This window comes from Mustelus asterias, chromosome 15 (genome assembly GCF_964213995.1).
Source record: "Mustelus asterias chromosome 15, sMusAst1.hap1.1, whole genome shotgun sequence".
In the NCBI taxonomy this organism is placed as follows: Eukaryota; Metazoa; Chordata; class Chondrichthyes; order Carcharhiniformes; family Triakidae; genus Mustelus; species Mustelus asterias.
In genome coordinates this window covers 18,684-40,375 of record NC_135815.1, presented here as the reverse complement: position 1 = coordinate 40,375, position 21,692 = coordinate 18,684, and the positions used below count along the sequence as shown (strand labels likewise).

The window sequence follows — 21,692 nt, the reverse complement described above, 5'->3', positions numbered from 1 at the left end:
ACAGCAGATTTCCTTCCCTAAAGGACTTTAGTAACCAGATGGGTCTTCACAACAATCTGCAATGGTTTCATGGTCATCATTAAACTTTGATCCTAGATTTTTATTGAATTCTAATTTCACCATCTACCATGGTGGGATTCAAACCTGGGTCCCCAGAGCATTATCCTGGATCTCTAGAATACTAGTCCAGTGGCAATACCACTATGCCACCACCTTCCCTAATCTGCAGTTAACTGAAAAAGTTAAAGATTGTATCAAATTAAAAGAAAAAGCATATAATTGTGCGAAGATGGGTGGCAGGTCAGAAGATTGGACTGAATATTAAAAAAAACAACTAGGAGGAAAGATTAGATTACGAGAGAAAGCTATCTAAAATATAAGAACAAAGAACAAAGAACAGTACAGCACAGGTAACAGGCCCTTCGGCCCTCCAAGCCTGTGCCGCTCCTTGGTCCAACTAGACCAATCGTTTGTATCCCTCCATTCCCAGGCTGCTCATGTGACTATCCAGGTAAGTCTTAAACGATGTCAGCGTGCCTGCCTCCACCACCCTACTTGGCAGCGCATTCCAGGCCCCCACCACCCTCTGTGTAAAAAACATCCCTCTAATATCTGAGTTATACTTCGCCCCTCTCACCTTGAGCCCGTGACCCCTCGTGAACGTCACTTCTGATCTGGGAAAAAGCTTCCCACCGTTCACCCTATCTATCCCCTTCATAATCTTGTACACCTCTATTAGATCTCACCTCATTCTCCGTCTTTCCAGGGAGAACAACCCCAGTTTACCCAATCTCTCCTCATAGCTAAGACCCTCCATACCAGGCAACATCCTGGTAAACCTTCTCTGCACTCTCTCTAACGCCTCCACGTCCTTCTGGTAGTGCGGCGACCAGAACTGGACGCAGTACTCCAAATGTGGCCTAACCAGCGTTCTATACAGCTGCATCATCAGACTCCAGCTTTTATACTCTATACCCCATCCTATAAAGGCAAGCATACCATATGCCTTCTTCACCACCTTCTCCACCTGTGTTGCCACCTTCAAGGATTTGTGGACTTGCACACCTAGGTCCCTCTGTGTTTCTATACTCCTGATGACTCTGCCATTTATTGTATAACTCCTCCCTACATTATTTCTTCCAAAATGCATCACTTCGCATTTATCCGGATTAAACTCCATCTGCCACCTCTCCGCCCAATTTTCCAGCCTATCTATATCCTGCTGTATTGCCCAACAATGCTCTTCGCTATCCGCAAGTCCAGCCATCTTCGTGTCATCCGCAAACTTGCTGATTACACCAGTTACACCTTCTTCCAAATCATTCATACATATCACAAAAAGCAGAGGTCCCAGTACAGAGCCCTGCGGAACACCACTGGTCACAGACCTCCAGCCGGAAAAAGACCCTTCGACCACTACCCTCTGTCTCCTATGGCCAAGCCAGTTCTCCACCCATCTAGCCACTTCTCCTTGTATCCCATGAGCCTTAACCTTCTTAACCAACCTGCCATATGGGACTTTGTCAAATGCCTTACTGAAATCCATATAGACGACATCCACGACCTCCCTCTTACAAAACCATGCTGTCTGTCACTAATGAGATTGTTCCGTTCTAAATGCACATACATCCTGTCTCTAAGAATCCTTTCCAACAACTTCCCTACCACGGACGTCAAGCTCACCGGCCTATAATTTCCTGGGTTATCCCTGCTACCCTTCTTAAACAACGGGACCACATTCGCTATCCTCCAATCCTCAGGGACCTCACCAGTGTCCGAAGAAGCGACAAAGATTTCCGTCAGAGGCCCAGCAATTTCATCTCTCGTCTCCCTGAGCAATCGAGGATAGATGCCATCAGGCCCTGGGGCTTTGTCAGTTTTAATGTTCCCTAAAAAACCTAACACTTCCTCTCTTGTAATGGACATTTTGTCTAACTTGTCAACACCTCCCTCCGAGACATCCCCGGTTAACACACCCCTCTCCTTCGTGAATACCGATGCAAAGTATTCATTTAGGATCTCCCCTATTCCCTTGGGTTCTAAGCATAATTCCCCTCCTTTGTCCCTGAGAGGTCCGATTTTCTCCCTGACAACTCTTTTGTTCCTAACGTATGAATCGAATGCCTTAGGATTCTCCTTAATCCTGCCTGCCAAGAACATCTCGTGACCTCTTTTTGCCCTTCTAACTCCCCGTTTGAGTTCTTTCCTACTCTCTCTGTATTCCTCCAGAGCTCCATCTGTTTTCTGTTGCCTGGACTTAACGTACGCCTCCCTCTTCATTTTAATCAGATCCTCAATTTCCCTGGTTATCCACGGCTCTCGAATCCTACCTTTCCTACCTTTCCTTTTTACAGGCACATGCCTATCCTGCAGCCTTATCAATAGTTCCTTAAATGACTCCCACATGCCAGACGCGGACTTACCCTCGAACATCCTCTCCCAATCAACATCCACCAATTCCTGCCTAATCCGGCTATAGTCAGCCTTCCCCCAATTTAGCACCCTGCCCGTAGGACAGCACTCATCCTTGTCCATTACTATCCTAAAGTTAACAGAGTTGTGGTCACTATTTGCCACATGTTCCCCTACCGAAACTTTGACGACCTGACCGGGTTCATTTCTCAGAACTAGGTCCAGTATAGCCCCCTCTCTAGTCGGGCTATCTACATACTGTTCCAAAGAACCTTCCAGTACGCATTTTACAAATTCCTCCCCGTCCGGACCCCCAGCTCTAAGCACTTTCCAGTCTGTGCCAGGGAAATTAAAGTCCCCCACTACAACAACCCTATGTTTTCTGCACCTATCCAGAATCTCCTGACATATCCTTTCCTCCACTTCCCGTGGGCTGTTGGGTGGTCTGTAGTACACCCCCAGCATAGTGACTGCACCCTTCCTGTTTCTGAGTTCCACCCACAGCGACTCAGTACATGACCCCTCTAAGTTGTCTACCCTCTGCACCACGGTAATATGCTCCTTAACTAATATCGCTACTCCCCCACCTTTTTTAGCCCCTCCTCTGTCCCGCCTAAAACACTTATACCCCGGAATATTCAGCTGCCAGTCCTGTCCTTCTTTTAACCAAGTTTCCGTCACCGCAACCACATCCAAATTCCGCACAAGCATTAAGGCCCTAAGTTCGTCTGTTTTACCCGTTACACTCCTCGCATTGAAGCAGATGCACTCCAGACCTCCAGGCCCACTCAGGTCACCCTCCTCCAGAGTGCTCCTCTTCTTAGCTGGCCTTGCCCTGGCCCCCAGCTCAACCCCAGCCTCAGTATTTACTGACCTACTGTTTAGTTCCCCACCCCCCTGCCACACTAGTTTAAATCCTGCTGAAACACTCTAGCAAAACACCCAGCCAGGATATTTGCTCCCTTCCAGTTAAGGTGTAACCCATCCTTTCTGTACAGTTGCCATCCTGACTTGAAGATTTCCCAGTTATCTATGAATTTAAAACCCTCCCTCTTGCACCAGTCCTTTAGCCACGCGTTCAACTGTAGAATCTCCCTGTTCCGAGCTTCACTTGCACTAGACACCGGGAGCAGTCCAGAGATTGCTACCCTGGAGACCTTACTTTTTAGCCTAGCACCCAACTCCCTGAATTTCTCTCGTATGACCCCCCTGCTCTTCCTACCTACATCATTTTCACCAATGTGTATAATCACATCTGTTTGACTGCCTTCCTTTTTAAATATGCTTCCTACCCTCTCGGAGACATCCAGTACCCCGGCACCAGGGAGGCAGACTACCATCCTGGATTCTCGTTCACTCCCACAGAACCGCCTGTCCGTGCCTCTAACCATTGCGTCCCCCACAACTATCGCTCTCCTAAACCCCTTCTTTCCCTTCCGGACCCCTGAGCCTGTCTCCGTGGAGGCGATCTGGTCCTTGTGGCTTACCCCTGGAGGGTCATCCCCTTCCACAGAATCCAAAACAATATACCTATTTTGGAGGGGGACAACCACAGGGGATCCCTCCACAGACTGCTCACTCCCTTCCCTTCTCCCATCTGTTGCCCATCCCTTTCTTTTATGGGAGACTGCCACTGGAGTACTTTCTGGCACATCACCCTTCTGACTATTACCCCTCCTAACTGTGACCCACGTGTCTTCCTTCCGAGACCCTGGTGTCACTACCTGACTATAACCTTTATCTATTAATCTCTCATTTTCCCTAACTAAACTGAGTTCATTGAGCCTCAGCTCCAGCTCCCTTACACGATCCTTCAGGAGTTGCAGTTCCACGCATCTGGCACAGATATGGACTTCCGGGAGGCAAGTTGTCTCCAGGAACTCCCACATCCCACACCGAATGCAGTATACTGGCCTCCCACTCATACCAGCCATGTCCTTTTTAGTTTTTGGGAGATAAAACAAAAAAGGGGGTGTAACAGAAAAACAAACAACCTTCCTCGCCTTCGCCGAAGCCCTGTGAGCCAAAGCCCTTACAGCTCACACTCTGCTCCCTGCTCACTCCACTGCCCGCTCCAGGCGCTGCCCGCTCAAAAGTGCGGCCTGCTTTTAAACCCTCCAAAAAACCTCCCCAGGCTGCTCCTGGGCCTACTTCCTGTTTTGAAAAAAACCTTTTTAAGCCAAATTTAACGGAAAAATAAATAAATAAATAAAATGCAGACACAATCTCTCTTACCCTCAGCCTGCTCTTGTGGAACAATGTCAAGTAAGAATTTTTATAGCTATTTTGAAGAGTTAACAAAGTGAGCTTTAGTTTTACAGAAAGTGAGTCTGGGAATTAATAATGGAAAATAACGAGATGGCAGATGAATTGAACAGATATTTTGCATTAGTCTTCACTTTGAAGATATAAGCAACTTCCCAAAAATAGCTGGACATCAGAAAATGGAAAGGAGGGAGGGACACAACTTTATAGTCAGGGAAGTGGTACTGAACAAATTGTTGGAGCTGTAGGCTGACAAGTCTCTGAGGCCTGAAGGACTTCATCCTAAAGTCTTAAAAGAAGTGGCCAGTGAGATAGTTGATCCATTGGATTGAATTTTCCAAAATTTGCCTATATTCAGAGAATATTCCATTAGAATGAAACACAGCAAATGTAACACCTCGATTCAAAAAGAGGAGACACAAAGTAGCAAACTACAAGCAGTTAACTAACATTTAACTAACAACAGGGAAAATGCTAGAAGCTATATCAGCGCACTTAGAACAATTGACGATAATCAGACAGAGTCAATGTGGTCTTGTGCAAGGAAAATTTTGTTCAACCAATTTATTAAAATTATTTGAATTAACGTGCTGTGAATAAAGGGGAACTGATTTATGTACTGTACTTAGATTTCCAGAAGGCATTTGATGAAGTATCACATCAAAGGTTATTGCAGAAAATAGAAAGTCATGTTGCAAGGTTGTAACTTATTAGCCTGGATAGAAGATTGGCTAACTAACAGGAGGTATAAATGGGTCACTTTCTAGTTGGCAGGAATAGTGTGCCACAGGGATCAGTGCTGGGGCCTCAACCTTCCACAATTTATATAAATAATTTGGACGAGAGACTGAAGATAGTTCTGGTTGTTCTAGTGCACCTATCACAAAATATTGGCATGCAAGTATAGCAAGCAATTACGAAAGCTAACAGAATAGCCAGAATTTTACCGTCCTGCCCACCGCAGGAATCATAGAGAGAGAGAGTAGGGCAGACCACAGAAAGGTCCATTGACCTCGGATGGGATTTTACAGTTTTGGGACGAGTGGGACCTCTGCTGTTTGTGATTTATATAAACGATCTGGAAGAAGGTGTAACTGGGGTGATCAGTAAGTTTACGGATGACACGAAAATGGCTGAACTTGCAGATAGTGAGGAACATTGTCAGAGGCTACAGAAGGATATAGATAGGCTGGAAATTTGGGCAAAGAAATGGCAGATGGAGTTCAATCCAGATAAATGCGAAGTGATGCATTTTGGTAGAACTAACGTAGGGGGGAGCTATACGATAAATGGCAGAACCATAAAGGGTGTAGATATGCAGAGGGACCTGGGTGTGCAAGTCCACAGATCCTTGAAGGTGACGTCACAGGTGGAGAAGGTAGTGAATAAGGCATATGGCATGCTTGCCTTTATAGGACGTGACATAGAGTATAAAAGTTGGGGTCTGATGTTGCAGATGTATAGAACGTTGGTTCGGCCGCATTTGGAATACTGCGTCCAGTTCTGGTCGCCACACTACCAGAAGGATGTGGAGGCTTTGGAGAGAGTACAGAGGAGGTTTACCAGGATGTTGCCTGGTATGGAGGGGCTTAGTTATGAGGAGAGATTGGGTAAACTGGGGTTGTTCTCCCTGGAAAGACGGAGGATGAGGGGAGACTTAATAGAGGTGTATAAAATTATGAAAGGCATAGATCGGGTGAACGGTGGGAAGCTTTTCCCCAGGTCGGTGGTGACGTTCACGAAGGGTCATAGGTTCAAGGTGAAGGGGGGGGAAGTTTAACATAGATATCAGAAGGACATATTTTACACAGAGGGTGGTGGGGGCCTGGAATTCGCTGCCAGGCAAGGTGGTGGAGGCGGACACACTGGGAATGTTTAAGACTTATCTAGATAGCCATATGAACGGAGTGGGAATGGAGGGATACAAAAGAATGGTCTAGTTTGGACCAGGGAGCGGCACCGGCTTGGAGGGCCGAAGGGCCTGTTCCTGTGCTGTATTGTTCTTTGTTCACTCCCCCTCCCTATCCTCATAACCCCACACATTGATCATTGCCAATCCACTTAACCTGGATATCTCTAGAGTCATAGAATCCTAGAGGTTTACAGCATGGAAACAGGCCCTTCGGTCCAACTTGTCCATGCCACCCTTTTTTTAAAAAAAACCCCTAAGCTAATCCCAATTGCCCGCATTTGGCCCATATCCCTTTATACCCATCATACCCATGTAACTATCTAAATGCTTTTTAAAAGACAAAATTGTACCCGCCTCTACTACTACCTCTGGCAGCTTGTTCCAGACACTCACCACGCTGTGTGTGAAACAATTGCCCCTCTGGACACTTTTGTATCTCTCCCCTCTCACCTTAAACCTAGGCCCTCTAGTTTTAGACTCCCCTACCTTTGGGAAAAGATATTGACTATCTAGCTGATCTGTGCCCCTCATTATTTTTATAGACCTCTATAAGATCACCCCATAGTCTCCTACGCGCCAGAGAAAAAAGTCCCAGTCTATCCAGCTTCTCCTTATAACTCAATCCATCAAGTCCCGGTAGCATCCTAGTAAATCTTTTCTGCACTCTTTCTAGTTTAATAATATCCTTTCTACAATAGGCTGACCAGAATTACACACAGTATTCCAAGTGTGGCCTTACCAATGTCTTGTACAACTTCAACAAGACATTCCAACTCCTGTATTCAATGTTCTGACCGATGAAACCAAGCATGCCGAATGCCTTCTTCACCACTCTGTCCACCTGTGACTCCACTTACAAGGAGCTATGAACATGTACCCTCGATCTCTTTGTTCTGTAACTCTCCCCAACGCCCTACCATTAACTGAGTAAGTCCTGCCCTGGTTCAATCTACCAAAATGTATCACCTCGCATTTGTCTAAATTAAACTCCATCTGCCATTCGTCAGCCCACTGGCCCAACTGATCAAGATCCCGCTGCAATTGGAGATAACTTTCTTCACTGTCCATTATGCCACCAATCTTGGTGTCATCTGCAAACTTACTAACCATGCCTCCTATATTCTCATCCAAATCATTAATATAAATGACAAATAACAGTGGACCCAGCACTGATCCCTGAGGCACACCGCTGGTAACAGGCCTCCAGTTTGAAAAACAATTCTCTGCAACCACCCTCTGGCTTCTGTCAAGAAGTGGAGATGCCAGCGTTGGACTGGGGTAAGCACAGTAAGAAGTCTTTATATGCCCTGTTTATGAACACAAGTCCTCACTCACCTGAAGGAGGAGCTTGAGGCTCCGAAAACTAGTGCTGTCAAATAAACCTGTTGGACTTTAACCTGGTGTTGTGAGACTTCTTAATCTGTCAAGAAGCCAAATTTGTATCCATTTAGATAACCTCACCCTGGATCCCATGAGATTTAACCTTATGCAACAACCTACCATGCGGCACCTTGTCAAAGTCCTTGTTAAAGTCCATATAGACAACATCAACTGCACTGCCCTCATCTACCTTCTTGGTTACCCCTTCAAAAAACTCAATTAAATTTGTGAAACATGATTTTCCACTCACACTGTCCCTAATCAGTACTTGCATCTCTAAATGCCTGTAGATCCTGTCTCTCAAAATACCTTCCAACAATTTACCCACCACAAATGTGAGACTCGCTGACCTGTAGTTCCCAGGCTTTTCCCTGCAGCCCTTTTTAAACAAGGCACAACATTTGCCACTCTCCAATCTTCAGGCACTTCACCCGTGACAATCGATGATTCAAATATCTCGGCTAGGGGACCCGCAATTTCCTCCCTGGCCTCCCACAATGTCCTGGGAGACACTTCATCAGTTCCCGGGGATTTATCTACCCTGATGCGCTTTAAGACTTCCAGTACCTCCTTCTCTGTTACATGTACACCCCTCAAGACATCACTATTTATTTCCCCAAGTTCCCTAACATCCATGCTTTTCTCAACAGTGAATACTGATGAGAAATATTAATTTAGGATCTCACCCATCTCTTGTGGATAAGCACATAGATGACCTTGTTGATCCTTAAGACGTCCTACTCTCTACCTCGTTACTCTTTTGCCCTTTATGTATTTGTAGAAACTTTTTGGATTCGCCTTTGCCTGATCTGCCAAAACAATCTCGTGTCCCCTTTTTGCCCTCCTGATTTCTCTCTTAACTCTACTCCTACACCCTCTATACTCTACAAGGGATCCATTTGATCCCAGCTGCCTGTGCATGTTATATGCTTCCTTCTTACTGACCAGGGCCTCAATATCCCGAGTCATCCAGGGTTCCCTACTTCTACCAGCTTTGCCCTTCGCTCCAAGAGGAATGTGTTTATCCTCAACCATGAATAACACACTTTTGAAAGCCTCCCACTTACCAGACGACCCTTTGCCTTCCCACAGACTCCTCCAATTAACTGTTGAAAGTTCTTGTCTGATACCATCAAAATTGGCCTTGCCCCAATTTAGAATTTTAACTTTTGGGCCAGACCTATCATTCTCCATAGCTATCTTAAAACTAATGGAATTGCATGAAAATAAACGCAGTTTAATCTGGACTTCCCTTGCTCTCTGTCTTGCTTTTGTCTGACCTGTCAAGTACTAGGATTACTGACACTGCCTTTACTATTTAATGTGCTCTCTTTAACTTCTGTGCTGTCCTCAACCTTCTCTTCTCTCTCCCTACTACTCACCTCTCTTCCTCAAAAGGTGGCAGAAGCAGAGTCATAGAATCATAGAAACCCTACAGTGCAGAAGGAGGCCATTCGGCCCATCGAGTCTGCACCGACCACAATCCCACCCAGGCCCTACCCCTACATATTTTACCCGCTAATCCTTCTAACCTACGCATCCCAGGACTCTAAAGGGCAATTTTTTTAACCTAGCCAATCAACCTAACCCGCACATCTTTGGACTGAGGGAGGAAACCGGAGCACCCGGAGGAAACCCACGCAGACACGAGGAGAATGTGCAAACTCCACACAGACAGTGACCCGAGCCGGGAATCGAACCCGGGACCCTGGAGCTGTGAAGCAGCAGTGCTAGCCACTGTGCTACTATTAAAAATATTCAGAGTCTCTGAATATTTTTAAGGCAGAGCTAGATAGATTCTTTATTAGCAAGTGAGTGATCAGTTATCAGGGGTAGGTGGGAATGTGAAGTCAAAGTTACAATTAGGTCAGCTTGAGGGGCCAAGTGACATATTCTTGCTTTCAATTCAAACCAAAGAGGTAACATGAGGAACTATTTTTTACACAGTGAGCATAGGATCTGGAATGCATTTGTGGTGTGGAGTAAGATTAAATCATGAATTTTAAATGATCCTGGATAGTTATCTGAAAAGAAAGAATCTGCTGCTCCACATGGAAAAGAAGTGGAAGGAGGGCTAGCTGAGTGGCTTTTGCAGGCACATGCACAAGGAGCCAAATGGTCTCCTTCTGCGCTGTAATTATTAGAACATAGAAAAGCTACAGCACAAACAGGCCCTTCGGCCCACAAGTTGCACCAAACATGTCCCTACGTTAGGGTTAGGGTTCCGATTCCACGCACCCACCACCCTCTGAGTGAAAAACTTACCCCTAACATCTCCTCTGTACCTACTCCCCAGCACCCTAAACCTGTGACCTCTTGTGGCAACCATTTCAGCCCTGGGTAAAAGCCTCTGAGAGTTCACTCTATCAATACCCCTCAACATCTTATACACCTCGATCAGGTCACCTCTCATCCTTTGCCTCTCCAAGGAGAAAATACCTAGCTCTCTCAACCTGTCCTCATAAGGCATGCCACCTATTCCAGGCAACATCCTTGTAAATCTCCTCTGCACCCTTTCTATGGCTTCCACATCCTTTCTGTAATGAGGCGACCAGAACTGGGCACAGTACTCCAGGTGGGGTCTGACCAGGGTCCTATACAGCTGCAGCACTATCTCCCGATTTCTAAACTCAATTCCTCTACTGATGAAGGCCAGTGTTCCATACGCCTTCTTAACCACAGCCTCTACCTGCGACGCTGCTTTGAGCGTCCTATGAACCCGGACCCCAAGATCCTTCTGATCTTCCACACTGCTAAGTGTCTTACCCTTACTATTATATTCTTTCATCCTATTCGACCTGCCAAAATGAACCACCACACACTTATCTGGGTTGAAGTCCATCTGCTACTTCTCCGCCCAGTCTTGCATCTTATCTATGTCTCATTGCAACTGCTGACATCCCTCGACACTATCCACAACATCACCAACCTTTGTGTCATCAGCAAACTTGCCAACCCATCCTTCCACTTCCTCATCCAGGTCATTTATAAAAATCACAAAGAGCAAGGGTCCCAGAACAGATCCCTGGGGCACTCCACTGGTGACCGACCTACATGCTGAAAAAGACCCATCTACAACCACTCTTTGCCTTCTGTGGGCATTCTATGATTCTATTCTATTTTCTTTCCTTGTAGGTCTAACCTATATGTGATTTCAATGTGGTTGACTTTTAACTGATCTTGAAATGGTTCAGCAGTGAGTCAGTTGTGTTTAAAGTGGGTCACCATCATCTTCTCAAGGGTATTAAAAATGAGAAATAAATGCTGGTCTTATTGTGATAACATAAGAGCATAAGAAATAGGGGCAGGAGTAGGCCATCTAGCCCCTCAAGCCTGCCCCGCCATTCAATAAGATCATGCTGATCTGAAGTGAATCAGTTCCACTTACCCGCCAGCTCCCCATAACCCTTAATTCCCTTAGCGATCAGAAATCCATCTATCCGTGACTTAAACATATTCAACGAGGTAGCCTCCACCACTTCAGTGGGCAGAGAATTCCAGAGATTCATCACCCTCTGAGAGAAGAAGTTCCTCCTCAACTCTGTCCTAAACTGACCCCCCTTTATTTTGACGCTGTGCCCTCTGGTTCTGGTTTCCTTTCTAAGTGGAAAGAATCTCTCCACTTCTACCCTGTCCAGCCCCTTCATTATCTTATATGCCTCTATAAGATCACCCTTCAGCCTTCTAAATTCCAACGAGTACAAACCCAATCTGCTCAGTCTCTCCTCATAATCAACACCCCATATCTCCGGTTTATGACTCCTATAAAAAAAATTTCATCTGGAAAAATCAGGCAACATTGTGATTTGGACAGAAACATGGGGACAGTTATTCAGCCCCTCGCCTGTTTTTTTAAAATCAGTCTGTTTCTAGTCCAAGAAGAGAATTGCTCGGTTCAGTTCTGGGAAATGAAGCATGTCTGGTGAATAGGACTATGGGAAGAACAAGTATAAATTGATTGGATAAGAGTGAACTCTTTAAAAGAGAGGAGATGTGGTGATGGGTTGAATGAACCCAAGTACTGAAATTTCTAGGATTCTATGAATGATTAACATTAATGTAAAAGGTTACTGTTCATGAAACATGGGATACATTGGGCTGAAAGAGACTTTTGGACCTTTCGGCTTCAGCAGTGAGGACCTTGTGCAGGTTATTGTCATTAGTCAGACACAGAGAAACAACTGGGTAACAGCAGAGCTAATTGGCCATGTACATCTCAAACAGGGGTCGGTTGGAGGGAAAATGCAGAAAAGAGAGAGAAAATCCCCTGCAATTCGATCTTCAAGTTTGCTGACGACACCACCATAGTGGGTCGGATCTCAAACAATGACGAGACAGAGTACAGGAATGAGATAGAAAATCTGGTGCAGCAACAATAATCTCTCCCTCAACGTCAACAAAACAAAGGAGATAGTCATCGAGTTCAGGAAGCGTAAAGAGAACATGCCTCTGCCTACATCAATGGGGACGAAGTAGAAAGGGTCGAGAGCTTCAAGTTTTTAGGCGTCCAGATCACCAACAACCTGTCCTGGTCCCCCAATGCTGACACTATAGTTAAGAAAGCCCACCAACGCCTCTACTTTTTCAGGAGACTAAGGAAATTTGGCATGTCAGCTATGGCTCTCACCAACTTTTACAGATGCACCATAGAAAGCATTCTTTCTGGTTGTATCACAGCTTGGTATGGCTCCTGCTCTGCCCAAGACCACAAGGAACTACAAAAGGTCGTGAATGTAGCCCAATCCATCACACAAACCAGCCTCCCATCCATTGACTCGGTCTACACTTCCCGCTGCCTCGACAAAGCAACCAGCATAATTAAGGACCCCACGCACCCCGGACGTTTTCTCTTCCACCTTTTTCCTTTGGGAAAAAGATGAAAAGTCTGAGGTCACGTACCAACCAACTCAAGAACAGCTTCTTCCCTGCTGCTGTCAGGCTTTTGAATGGACTTACCTTGCATTAAGTTGATCTTTCTCTACACCCTAGCTATGACTGTAACACTACATTCTGCACTCTCTCGTTTCCTTCTGTATGTTTTGTCTGTATAGCGTGCAAGAAACAATACTTTTCACTGTATGTCAATACATGTGACAATAATAAATCAAATCAAAGAGGTACAAAAGGAGAGGGTATGGGCAACAGTGGGATAGGGGCAGGAGAGAATGCTGGAGATGGAGGCTGCTGGGGAGGCAGAGAGGAACATTAAGGAATGGGTGATGGAGGAAGACTATGGAGGAGACTGACGGACTGGACCAGGAACAGAAACGCTTCAAGGCAGAGTGGCAATGAAGTGAGGTGTAGAGAGACTACAAGGAACGAATCAGACAGTACAAAACAAAGTCATCTGTGCCTTTAAATAATTCCAAACCTTTCGCTTGTCCTGTAATGCTTGCTTGGCCTGTGTGGCTTTAATGGCTTGGTAAGCTTTCCTTTTCTTTAGCAGGTTCTCTGGGACAAGTGGGATTTTCCTCTTCTCCCTGAAAAATACAAAGAGTGTTATCTCACAGAGCAAGTTCATTAACAAAACGAGAACCTGAAACGAAAGCCATTTAAATAAAGAGGAAGAGCAACAAAGATTGAAGCAAAATACTGTGGATGCAGTGCAGACTGAAGGCACAAGGATTCAGAGATTGCAATATTACCCAAATTATTTGGGATCCTCAAGGAAATCTAGGCCTCACCAACTCTGCAGGAAATGTTTGTGCGGTGCCCCCAACACTCCACATGGGTTCAGCTCCTCAGACTTCAACAGCGCGGCGTGCCCTCGGCCGTGGCCCTCGGACGCAGTGCGGCGTGCCCTCGGCCGTGACCCCCGGACGCAGTGCGGCTCGCCCTCGGACGCAGTGCGGCTCGCCCTCGGCCCTGGCCCTCGGACGCAGTGCGGCGGGCCCTCGGACGCAGTGCGGCGGGCCCTCAGCCCTGGCCCTCGGACGCAGTGCGGCGCGCCCTCGGCCCTGGGACAGTGCGGCGCGCCCTCGGCCCTGGGACAGTGCGGCGCGCCCTCGGCCCTGGGACAGTGCGGCGCGCCCTCGGCCCTGGGACAGTGCGGCGCGCCCTCGGCCCTGGGACAGTGCGGCGCGCCCTCGGCCCTGGGACAGTGCGGCGCGCCCTCGGCCCTGGGACAGTGCGGCGCGCCCTCGGCCCTGGGACAGTGCGGCGCGCCCTCGGTCCTGGGACAGTGCGGCGCGCCCTCGGCCCTGGGACAGTGCGGCGCGCCCTCGGCCCTGGGACAGTGCGGCGCGCCCTCGGCCCTGGGACAGTGCGGCGCGCCCTCGGCACTGGCCCTCGGACGCAGTGCAGCGCGCCCTCGGCACTGGCCCCCGGACGCAGTGCGCCGCTCCTTCTGCACTGGCCCTCGGACAGGGCGGCGCTCCCTCGGCACTGGCCCTCGGACAGGGCGGCGCTCCCTCGGCACTGACGCTCGGACAGTGCGGCGCTCCCTCGGCACTGGCCCTGGGACAGTGCGGCGCGCCCTCGGCACTGGCCCTGGGACAGGGCGGCGCGCCCTAGGCACTGGCCCTGGGACAGGGCGGCGCGCCCTCGGCACTGGCCCTGGGACAGGGCGGCGCGCTCTCGGCACTGGCCCTGGGACAGGGCGGCGCGCTCTCGGCACTGGCCCTGGGACAGGGCGGCGCGCCCTCGGCACTGGCCCAGGGCGGCGCGCCTTGGCACTGGCCCTGGGACAGGGCGGCGCGCCCTCGGCACTGGCCCTGGGACAGGGCGGCGCGCCCTCGGCACTGGCCCTGGGACAGGGCGGCGCGCCCTCGGCACTGGCCCTGGGACAGGGCGGCGCGCCCTCGGCACTGGCCCTGGGACAGGGCGGCGCGCCCTCGGCACTGGCCCTGGGACAGGGCGGCGCGCCCTCGGCACTGGCCCTGGGACAGGGCGGCGCGCCCTCGGCACTGGCCCTGGGACAGGGCGGCGCGCCCTCGGCACTGGCCCTGGGACAGGGCGGCGCGCCCTCGGCACTGGCCCTGGGACAGGGCGGCGCGCCCTCGGCACTGGCCCTGGGACAGGGCGGCGCGCCCTCGGCACTGGCCCTGGGACAGGGCGGCGCGCCCTCGGCACTGGCCCTGGGACAGGGCGGCGCGCCCTCGGCACTGGCCCTGGGACAGGGCGGCGCGCCCTCGGCACTGGCCCAGGGCGGCGCGCCCTCGGCACTGGCCCTGGGACAGGGCGGCGCGCCCTCGGCACTGGCCCTGGGACAGGGCGGCGAGCCCTCGGCACTGGCACAGGGCGGCGCGCCCTCGGCACTGGGACAGGGCGGCGCGCCCTCGGCACTGGGACAGGGCGGCGCGCCCTCGGCACTGGGACAGGGCGGCGCGCCCTCGGCACTGGGACAGGGCGGCGCGCCCTCGGCACTGGCCCAGGGCGGCGCGCCCTCGGCACTGGCCCTCGGACAGGGCGGCGCGCCCTCGGCACTGGCCCTCGGACAGGGCGGCGCGCCCTCGGCACTGGCCCTCGGACAGGGCGGCGCGCCCTCGGCACTGGCCCTCGGACAGGGCGGCGCGCCCTCGGCACTGGCCCTGGGACAGGGCGGCGCGCCCTCGGCACTGGCCCTCGGACAGGGCGGCGCGCCCTCGGCACTGGCCCAGGGCGGCGCGCCCTCGGCACTGGCCCTCGGACAGGGCGGCGCGCCCTCGGCACTGGCCCTCGGACAGGGCGGCGCGCCCTCGGCACTGGCCCTGGGACAGGGCAGCGCGCCCTCGGCACTGGCCCTGGGACAGTGCAGCGCGCCCTCGGCACTGGCCCTGGGACAGGGCGGCGCGCCCTCGGCACTGGCCCTCGGACAGGGCGGCGCGCCCTCGGCACTGGCCCTCGGACAGGGCGGCGCGCCCTCGGCACTGGCCCTGGGACAGTGCAGCGCGCCCTCGGCACTGGCCCTGGGACAGTGCAGCGCGCCCTCGGCACTGGCCCTCGGACAGTGCGGCGCGCCCTCGGCACTGGCCCTGGGACAGGGCGGCGCGCCCTCGGCACTGGCCCTGGGACAGTGCAGCGCGCCCTCGGCACTGGCCCTGGGACAGGGCGGCGCGCCCTCGGTATTGACTATATTGAGAATGTGCCTGGTCGGTTTGGATGTTCCAATTTCCAGACGTTCTCCGCCTCATCCGCGACCGCGAGGGTCATCCTGTTCCCTCACAGCAATGAAAAGCCCACATTTCACACAATCGCTACCCGCTCCATCTCCGCCCGCCGTGCGGTCTCTCTCAGCAGCCGATGGCCACGGATTGAATTCAGGCCCATTCAACTCACCCACTGTCCGCCATTGCAAGGGTTCAGTTCGACTCACACGCATGCGCAGCAAGTGAACCTGCGACGACAGCACTCTGCTGCCCCCGCCTGTACTGGAGAGTAATAACAACACAAGGAGAAGCCCCTCGACCCACTGTTGTCTCTGCTGCCCCCGCCTGTACTGGAGAGTAATAACAACACAAGGAGAAGCCCCTCGACCCACTGTTGTCTCTGCTGCCCCCGCCTGTACTGGAGAGTAATAACAACACAAGGAGAAGCCCCTCGACCCACTGTTGTCTCTGCTGCCCCCGCCTGTACTGGAGAGTAATAACAACACAAGGAGAAGCCCCTCGACCCACTGTTGTCTCTGCTGCCCCCACCTGTACTGGAGAGTAATAACAGCAAACGTTGGGCGGCACGGTAGCACAATGGTTAGCACTGCTGCTTCACAGCTCCAGGGACCTGTGTTCGATTCCCGGCTTGGGATACTGTCTGTGTGGAGTTTGCACATTCTCCTCGTGTCTGTGTGGGTTTCCTCTCACAGTCCAAAGATGTGTGGGTTAGGTTGATTAGACATGCTAAAATTGCCCCTTAGTGTCCTGGGATGTGTGGATTAGTGGGTAAAATGTGTAGGGATATGGGGGCAGGGCCTGGGTGGGATTGTGGTCGGTGCAGACTTGATGGGCCAAATGGCCTCTTTCTGTACTGTAGGGTTTCTATGATTTTAACTCTCTTCTACCCTTAAGTTAGAATTAGACTTATAATGAACAAAGAACAGTACAGCACAGGAAACAGGCCCTTCGGCCCTCCAAGCCTGTGCCGCTCCTTGGTCCAACTAGACCAATCGTTTGTATCCCTCCATTCCCAGGAGGGAAGCTGGACCTTCATCAAATATATTTCTTGCTGGTCTTCATTCTGGCCGATAGTCTAGTAGACTAATACAATGGCCCAAATCTTCCAACATCTTGGATGTGGTTGCGGTAATGGAGACTTGGTTAAAAGAGGGCTACATATTCCAGGATATAGGTGTTTTGAATGAAACAGAGGGGAAAGCAAAAGAGGTGGGGGAGTTGCAATACTAGTTACAGCTGTACAGAGAGAAGACACCTTGGAAGAATCATGTAACAAGACACTGTGGGTAGAGCTCAGAAACAGGAAGGTGGCAGTCACTATGATGGGGGTGTGCTACAGTCTTCCCAACAGCCCACGGGAAGTTGAAGAATGGATATGTAAGCAGATTCTGGATAGATGTAGCAATAATATGGTTGTTGTAGTGGGAGACTTTAATTTTCCACATATTGACTGGAAATCCCTGAGGGCTAAGGGTCTGGATGGTGAGGAATTTGTTAAGTGTGTCCAGGAAGGTTTTTTGGAACAGTAAGTAGATAATCCAACTAGAGAAGGGGCTATACTGGACCTGGTACTAAGGAATGAGACCAGCCAGGTCATCAAAGTTGCAGTGGGGGAACATGTGGCGAACAGTGACCACAATTCCGTAAGCTTTCGGATACTCATGGAAAAGGACGAGTGTTGACCAAGGGTTAAGGTGCTAAATTGGGGGAAGGCTATCTACAACCGGATTAGGATTTGGAGACTATTGTTTGGGAGAGGCTGTTTGAGGGTAAATCCACACCTGGCATGTGGAAGTTTTTTAAGGAGCAGTTGATCAGAGTGCAGGACAGGCATGTGCCTGTGAAAAGGAAGGACAAGAAAGGCAGAATTTGGGAACTGTGAATGTCCAGGGAAATTGTGAGTCTAGTCAAAAAGGAAAAGGATGCATACATAAGGTCTAAGCAACTAAAAACAGATGAAACACTTGACGAATACAGGGAAAGTGGAAAAGACTCAAACATGGAGTTAGGAGGGCAAAAAGGGGTAATGTAATGTCCTTGGCAGGCAGGATTAAGGAGAATCACAAGACATTTTATACATATAAAGAACAATACAGCACAGGACCAGGCCCTTCGGCTCTCCAAGCCTGCACCGATCATGCGTTCCTAACTAGACCATCCGTTTGTATCCCTCTATTCCTCTGACCCTCTGTCCTAAGATGTTATCTTAGGAACAAGAGGGTAGCTAGAGAAAGAGTTTTAAGATAGCTATGGAGAATGACAGGTCTGGTCCAAAAGTTAAAATTCTAAATTGGGGCAAGGCCAATTTTGATGGTATTAGAAGGAACTTTCAAAAGTTGATAGAGGGAGTCTGTTGGCAGGCAAAGGGACAGCTGGTAAGTAGGAAGCTTTCAAAAGTGTGTTAACCAGGGTTAACTTCCCAGGAAGCACATTCATCTTAGAGTGAAGGTCAAGGCTGGTGGAAGTAGGGAACCCTGGATGTCTTGGGATATTGAGGCCCTGGTCAAGAAGAAGAAGGAGGCACATGACATGCATAGGCAGCTGGAATCAAGTGGATCCCTTGAAGAGTATAGAGGGTGTAAGAGTAAGAGTATGGGAATTTCACAGTAACTTCATTGCAATGTTAATGTAAGCCTTACTTGTGACTAATAAATAAACGTTACTTTACTTTAGAGTTAAGAGATAAGTCAAATGCAACAAAATCTGGACAATATTCAGGATTGGGCTGACAAGTGGCAAGGAACATTCGCGTCACACAAATGCCAGGCAATGACCATCGCCAATAAGAGACACGTTAACCACCATCCTTTGACATTGAATGGTGTAACATCACTGAATCCCCCACTGTCAACATCCTTGGGGTTACCATTGACCAGAAACTCAACTGGACTCACCACATAAACACAGTGGCTACAAGAGCAGGTCAGAGACTAAAATTAAAGTTAAAGTTTATTTATTAGTACAAGTAAGGCTTACATTAGCACTGCAGTGAAGTTACTGTGAAATTCCCCTAAATTCCCCTAACTCGGAATACTGCAGCAAGTAACTCACCTCCTGACTCCCCAAAGCCTATCCACCATCTACAAGGCATAAATCAGGCGTGTGATGGAATACCCCCCACTTGCCTGGATGGGTGCAGCTCCAACAACACTCAAGAAACTTGACACCATCCAGGACAAAGCAGCCTGTTTGATTGGCACCACATCTACAAACCAATATCCTGGGAGGGAAATTTGCTACGGCTCTTCGGAGGGGTTTAAACTAAGTTGTCAGGGGGATGGGAAAACGAGCTGTAGTCCAGAAGCCAGTGTTGAGTGTAGTGAGGTACTGAGGAGGGTATCAAGGTCGCAGAAGTGTACCGGCAGACAGGAAGGTGGGTTGAAGTGTGTCTACTTCAATGCAAGGAGCACCCAGAATAAGGTAGGTGAACTTGGAGCGTGGATTGGTACTTGGGACTACGATGTTGTGGCCATTACGGAGACATGGTTAGAACAGGGACAGGAATGGTTGTTGGAAGTCCCGGGGTAGAGATGTTTCAGTAGGAGTAGGGAGGGTGGTAAAAGAGGTGGAGGAGTAGCATTGTTAATCAAGGATAGTTTAACGGCTGCAGAAAGGCAGTTCGAGGGGGATCTGCCTACTGAGGTAATATGGGCTGAAGTTAGAAATAGGAAAGGAGCGGTCACGTTGTTAGGAGTTTACTATAGGCCCCCAAATAGTAATAGAGATGTGGAGGAAGAAATTGCAAAGCAGATTATGGATAGGTGTGGAGGTCACAGGGTAGTTGTCATGGGTGACTTTAACTTTCCAGATATTGATTGGAACCTTTATAGGTCGAATAGTTCGGATGGGGCAGTTTTTGTACAATGTGTGCAGGAGGGTTTCCTGACACAATATGTGGATAGGCCGACAAGAGGTGGGCCACATTGGATTTGGTACTGGGAAATGAACCGGGCCAAGTGTTAGATTTGTTTGTGGGGGAGCACTTTGGAGATAGTGACCACAATTCGGTGTCTTTCATTATTGCAATGGAGAGGGATAGGGCCATATAGCAGGGCAAGGTTTATAATTGGTGGAGGGGTAATTATGATGCGATTAGGGAGCATAAGATGGGAACAGAAACTGTCAGGGAAAGGCACAAATGAAAAGTGGAGCTTGTTCAAGGAACAAATACTGTGTGTCCTTGATAGGTATGTCCCTGTCAGGCAGGGAGGAAATGGTCGAGTGAGGGAACCATGGTTCACAAAAGAGGTTGAATGTCTTGTCAAGAAGAAAAAGGAAGCGTATGTAAGGATGAGAAAACAAGGTTCAGTTGGGTCGCTTGAGGGTTACAAGGTAGCAAGGAATGAGCTAAAAAAAAGGGCTCAGGAGAGCTAGGAGGGGGCATGAGAAGTCCTTGGTGGGTCGGATCAAGGAAAACCCCAAGGCTTTTTACTCTTATGTGAGAAATAAAAAAATAACCAGGGTGAGGTTAGGGCCGGTCAAGGATAGTAGTGGGAACTTGTGCATGGAGTCAGAAGAGATAGGAGAGGCGATGAATGAATACTTTTCTTCAGTGTTCACCAAGGAGAGGGACCATGTTTTTGAGGATGAGAGAGTGATACAGGCTGATAGGCTGGAAGAGGTAGATGTTCTGAGGGAAGATGTATTAGCAATTTTGAAAAACCTGAGGGTCGATAAGTCTCCTGGGCCAGATGGGATATATCCTAGGATTCTTTGGGAGGCAAGGGATGAGATTGCAGAGCCTAACAAAAAACGGGTGGAACTTGAATCACACGGGGACCAAAATCCTGGCCGGTAGGTTGGCTAAGGCTACTGGGGAGAATTTAAACTAGATAGGTTGGGGGGAGGGGAGCTAGAAGAGTTGACTAGGATCAAGGAACTAATTGATGGGGGGGAGGATGCAGGGGTAAGGGGAATTACAAAATTAATGGTAGAGGAGAGGGTGCAAGTGAATGAAGGCGGTCATTTAGATAAGGGAGTAGAGGGAGAGGGTGTTCGCGACTCATCAAAGCGGGTCCAGATAAAAGCTGGAATAAGGACACTTTGCCTGAATGCACGAAGCATTTGGAACAAGGTGAATGAGTTGATGGTGCAAATCAGCACAAGTGGGTACGATCTAGTGGCCATTACAGAAACGTGGCTGAAAGGTGACCAGGACTGGGAGATGAATATCCAGGGGTATCAGGCGTTTAGGAAGAATAGACAGGAAGGAAAAGGTGGTGGGGTCGCGCTATTAATAAGAGATAATATCAGGGTAGTACTGAGGGATGACATAGGCTCTGAGGAACAAAACGTGGAATCATTATGGGTAGAGATGAGGAATAGTAGAGGGAAAAAGACACTAGTAGGTGTGGTATATAGGCACCCAAATAATAATGTTGAGGTAGGGAGGGCTATAAACAAGCAGATAAGGGATGCGTGTAAAAACGGAACGGCAATAATCATGGGGGACTTCAACATGCACATTGACTGGCAGACTCAAGTCGGTAAGGGTGGAATGGAGGAAGAGTTCTTAGAATGCTGTCGGGATAGTTTCCTTGAACAGCATGTTACGGAACCGACGAGGGAACGAGCTATTTTGGATCTGGTATTGTGTAACGAGGTAGGTAGAATTAAGGATCTTATTGTGAAGGACC

General features: G+C 49.5%; 1 protein-coding gene across 2 annotated transcripts in view; it reads right to left on the bottom strand.

Moving 5' to 3' along the window:
- Positions 1 to 16,316, bottom strand: part of rpl7l1 (ribosomal protein L7-like 1) — a 69,861-nt gene extending 53,545 nt beyond the window's left edge. The window contains exons 1-2 of one of the 2 annotated variants that reach the window (XM_078229354.1): positions 16,226 to 16,316; positions 13,341 to 13,449 (exon numbers count right to left, since the gene is read on the bottom strand). In XM_078229354.1, the coding sequence (XP_078085480.1) occupies positions 13,341 to 13,449; positions 16,226 to 16,239 (123 nt within the window). In that variant the 5' untranslated portion in view covers positions 16,240 to 16,316. The remainder of the gene's footprint in view (positions 1 to 13,340; positions 13,450 to 16,225) is intronic. The other variant, XM_078229355.1, reaches the window with a different exon arrangement.
- Between the last annotated feature and the right edge of the window lie 5,376 nt (positions 16,317 to 21,692).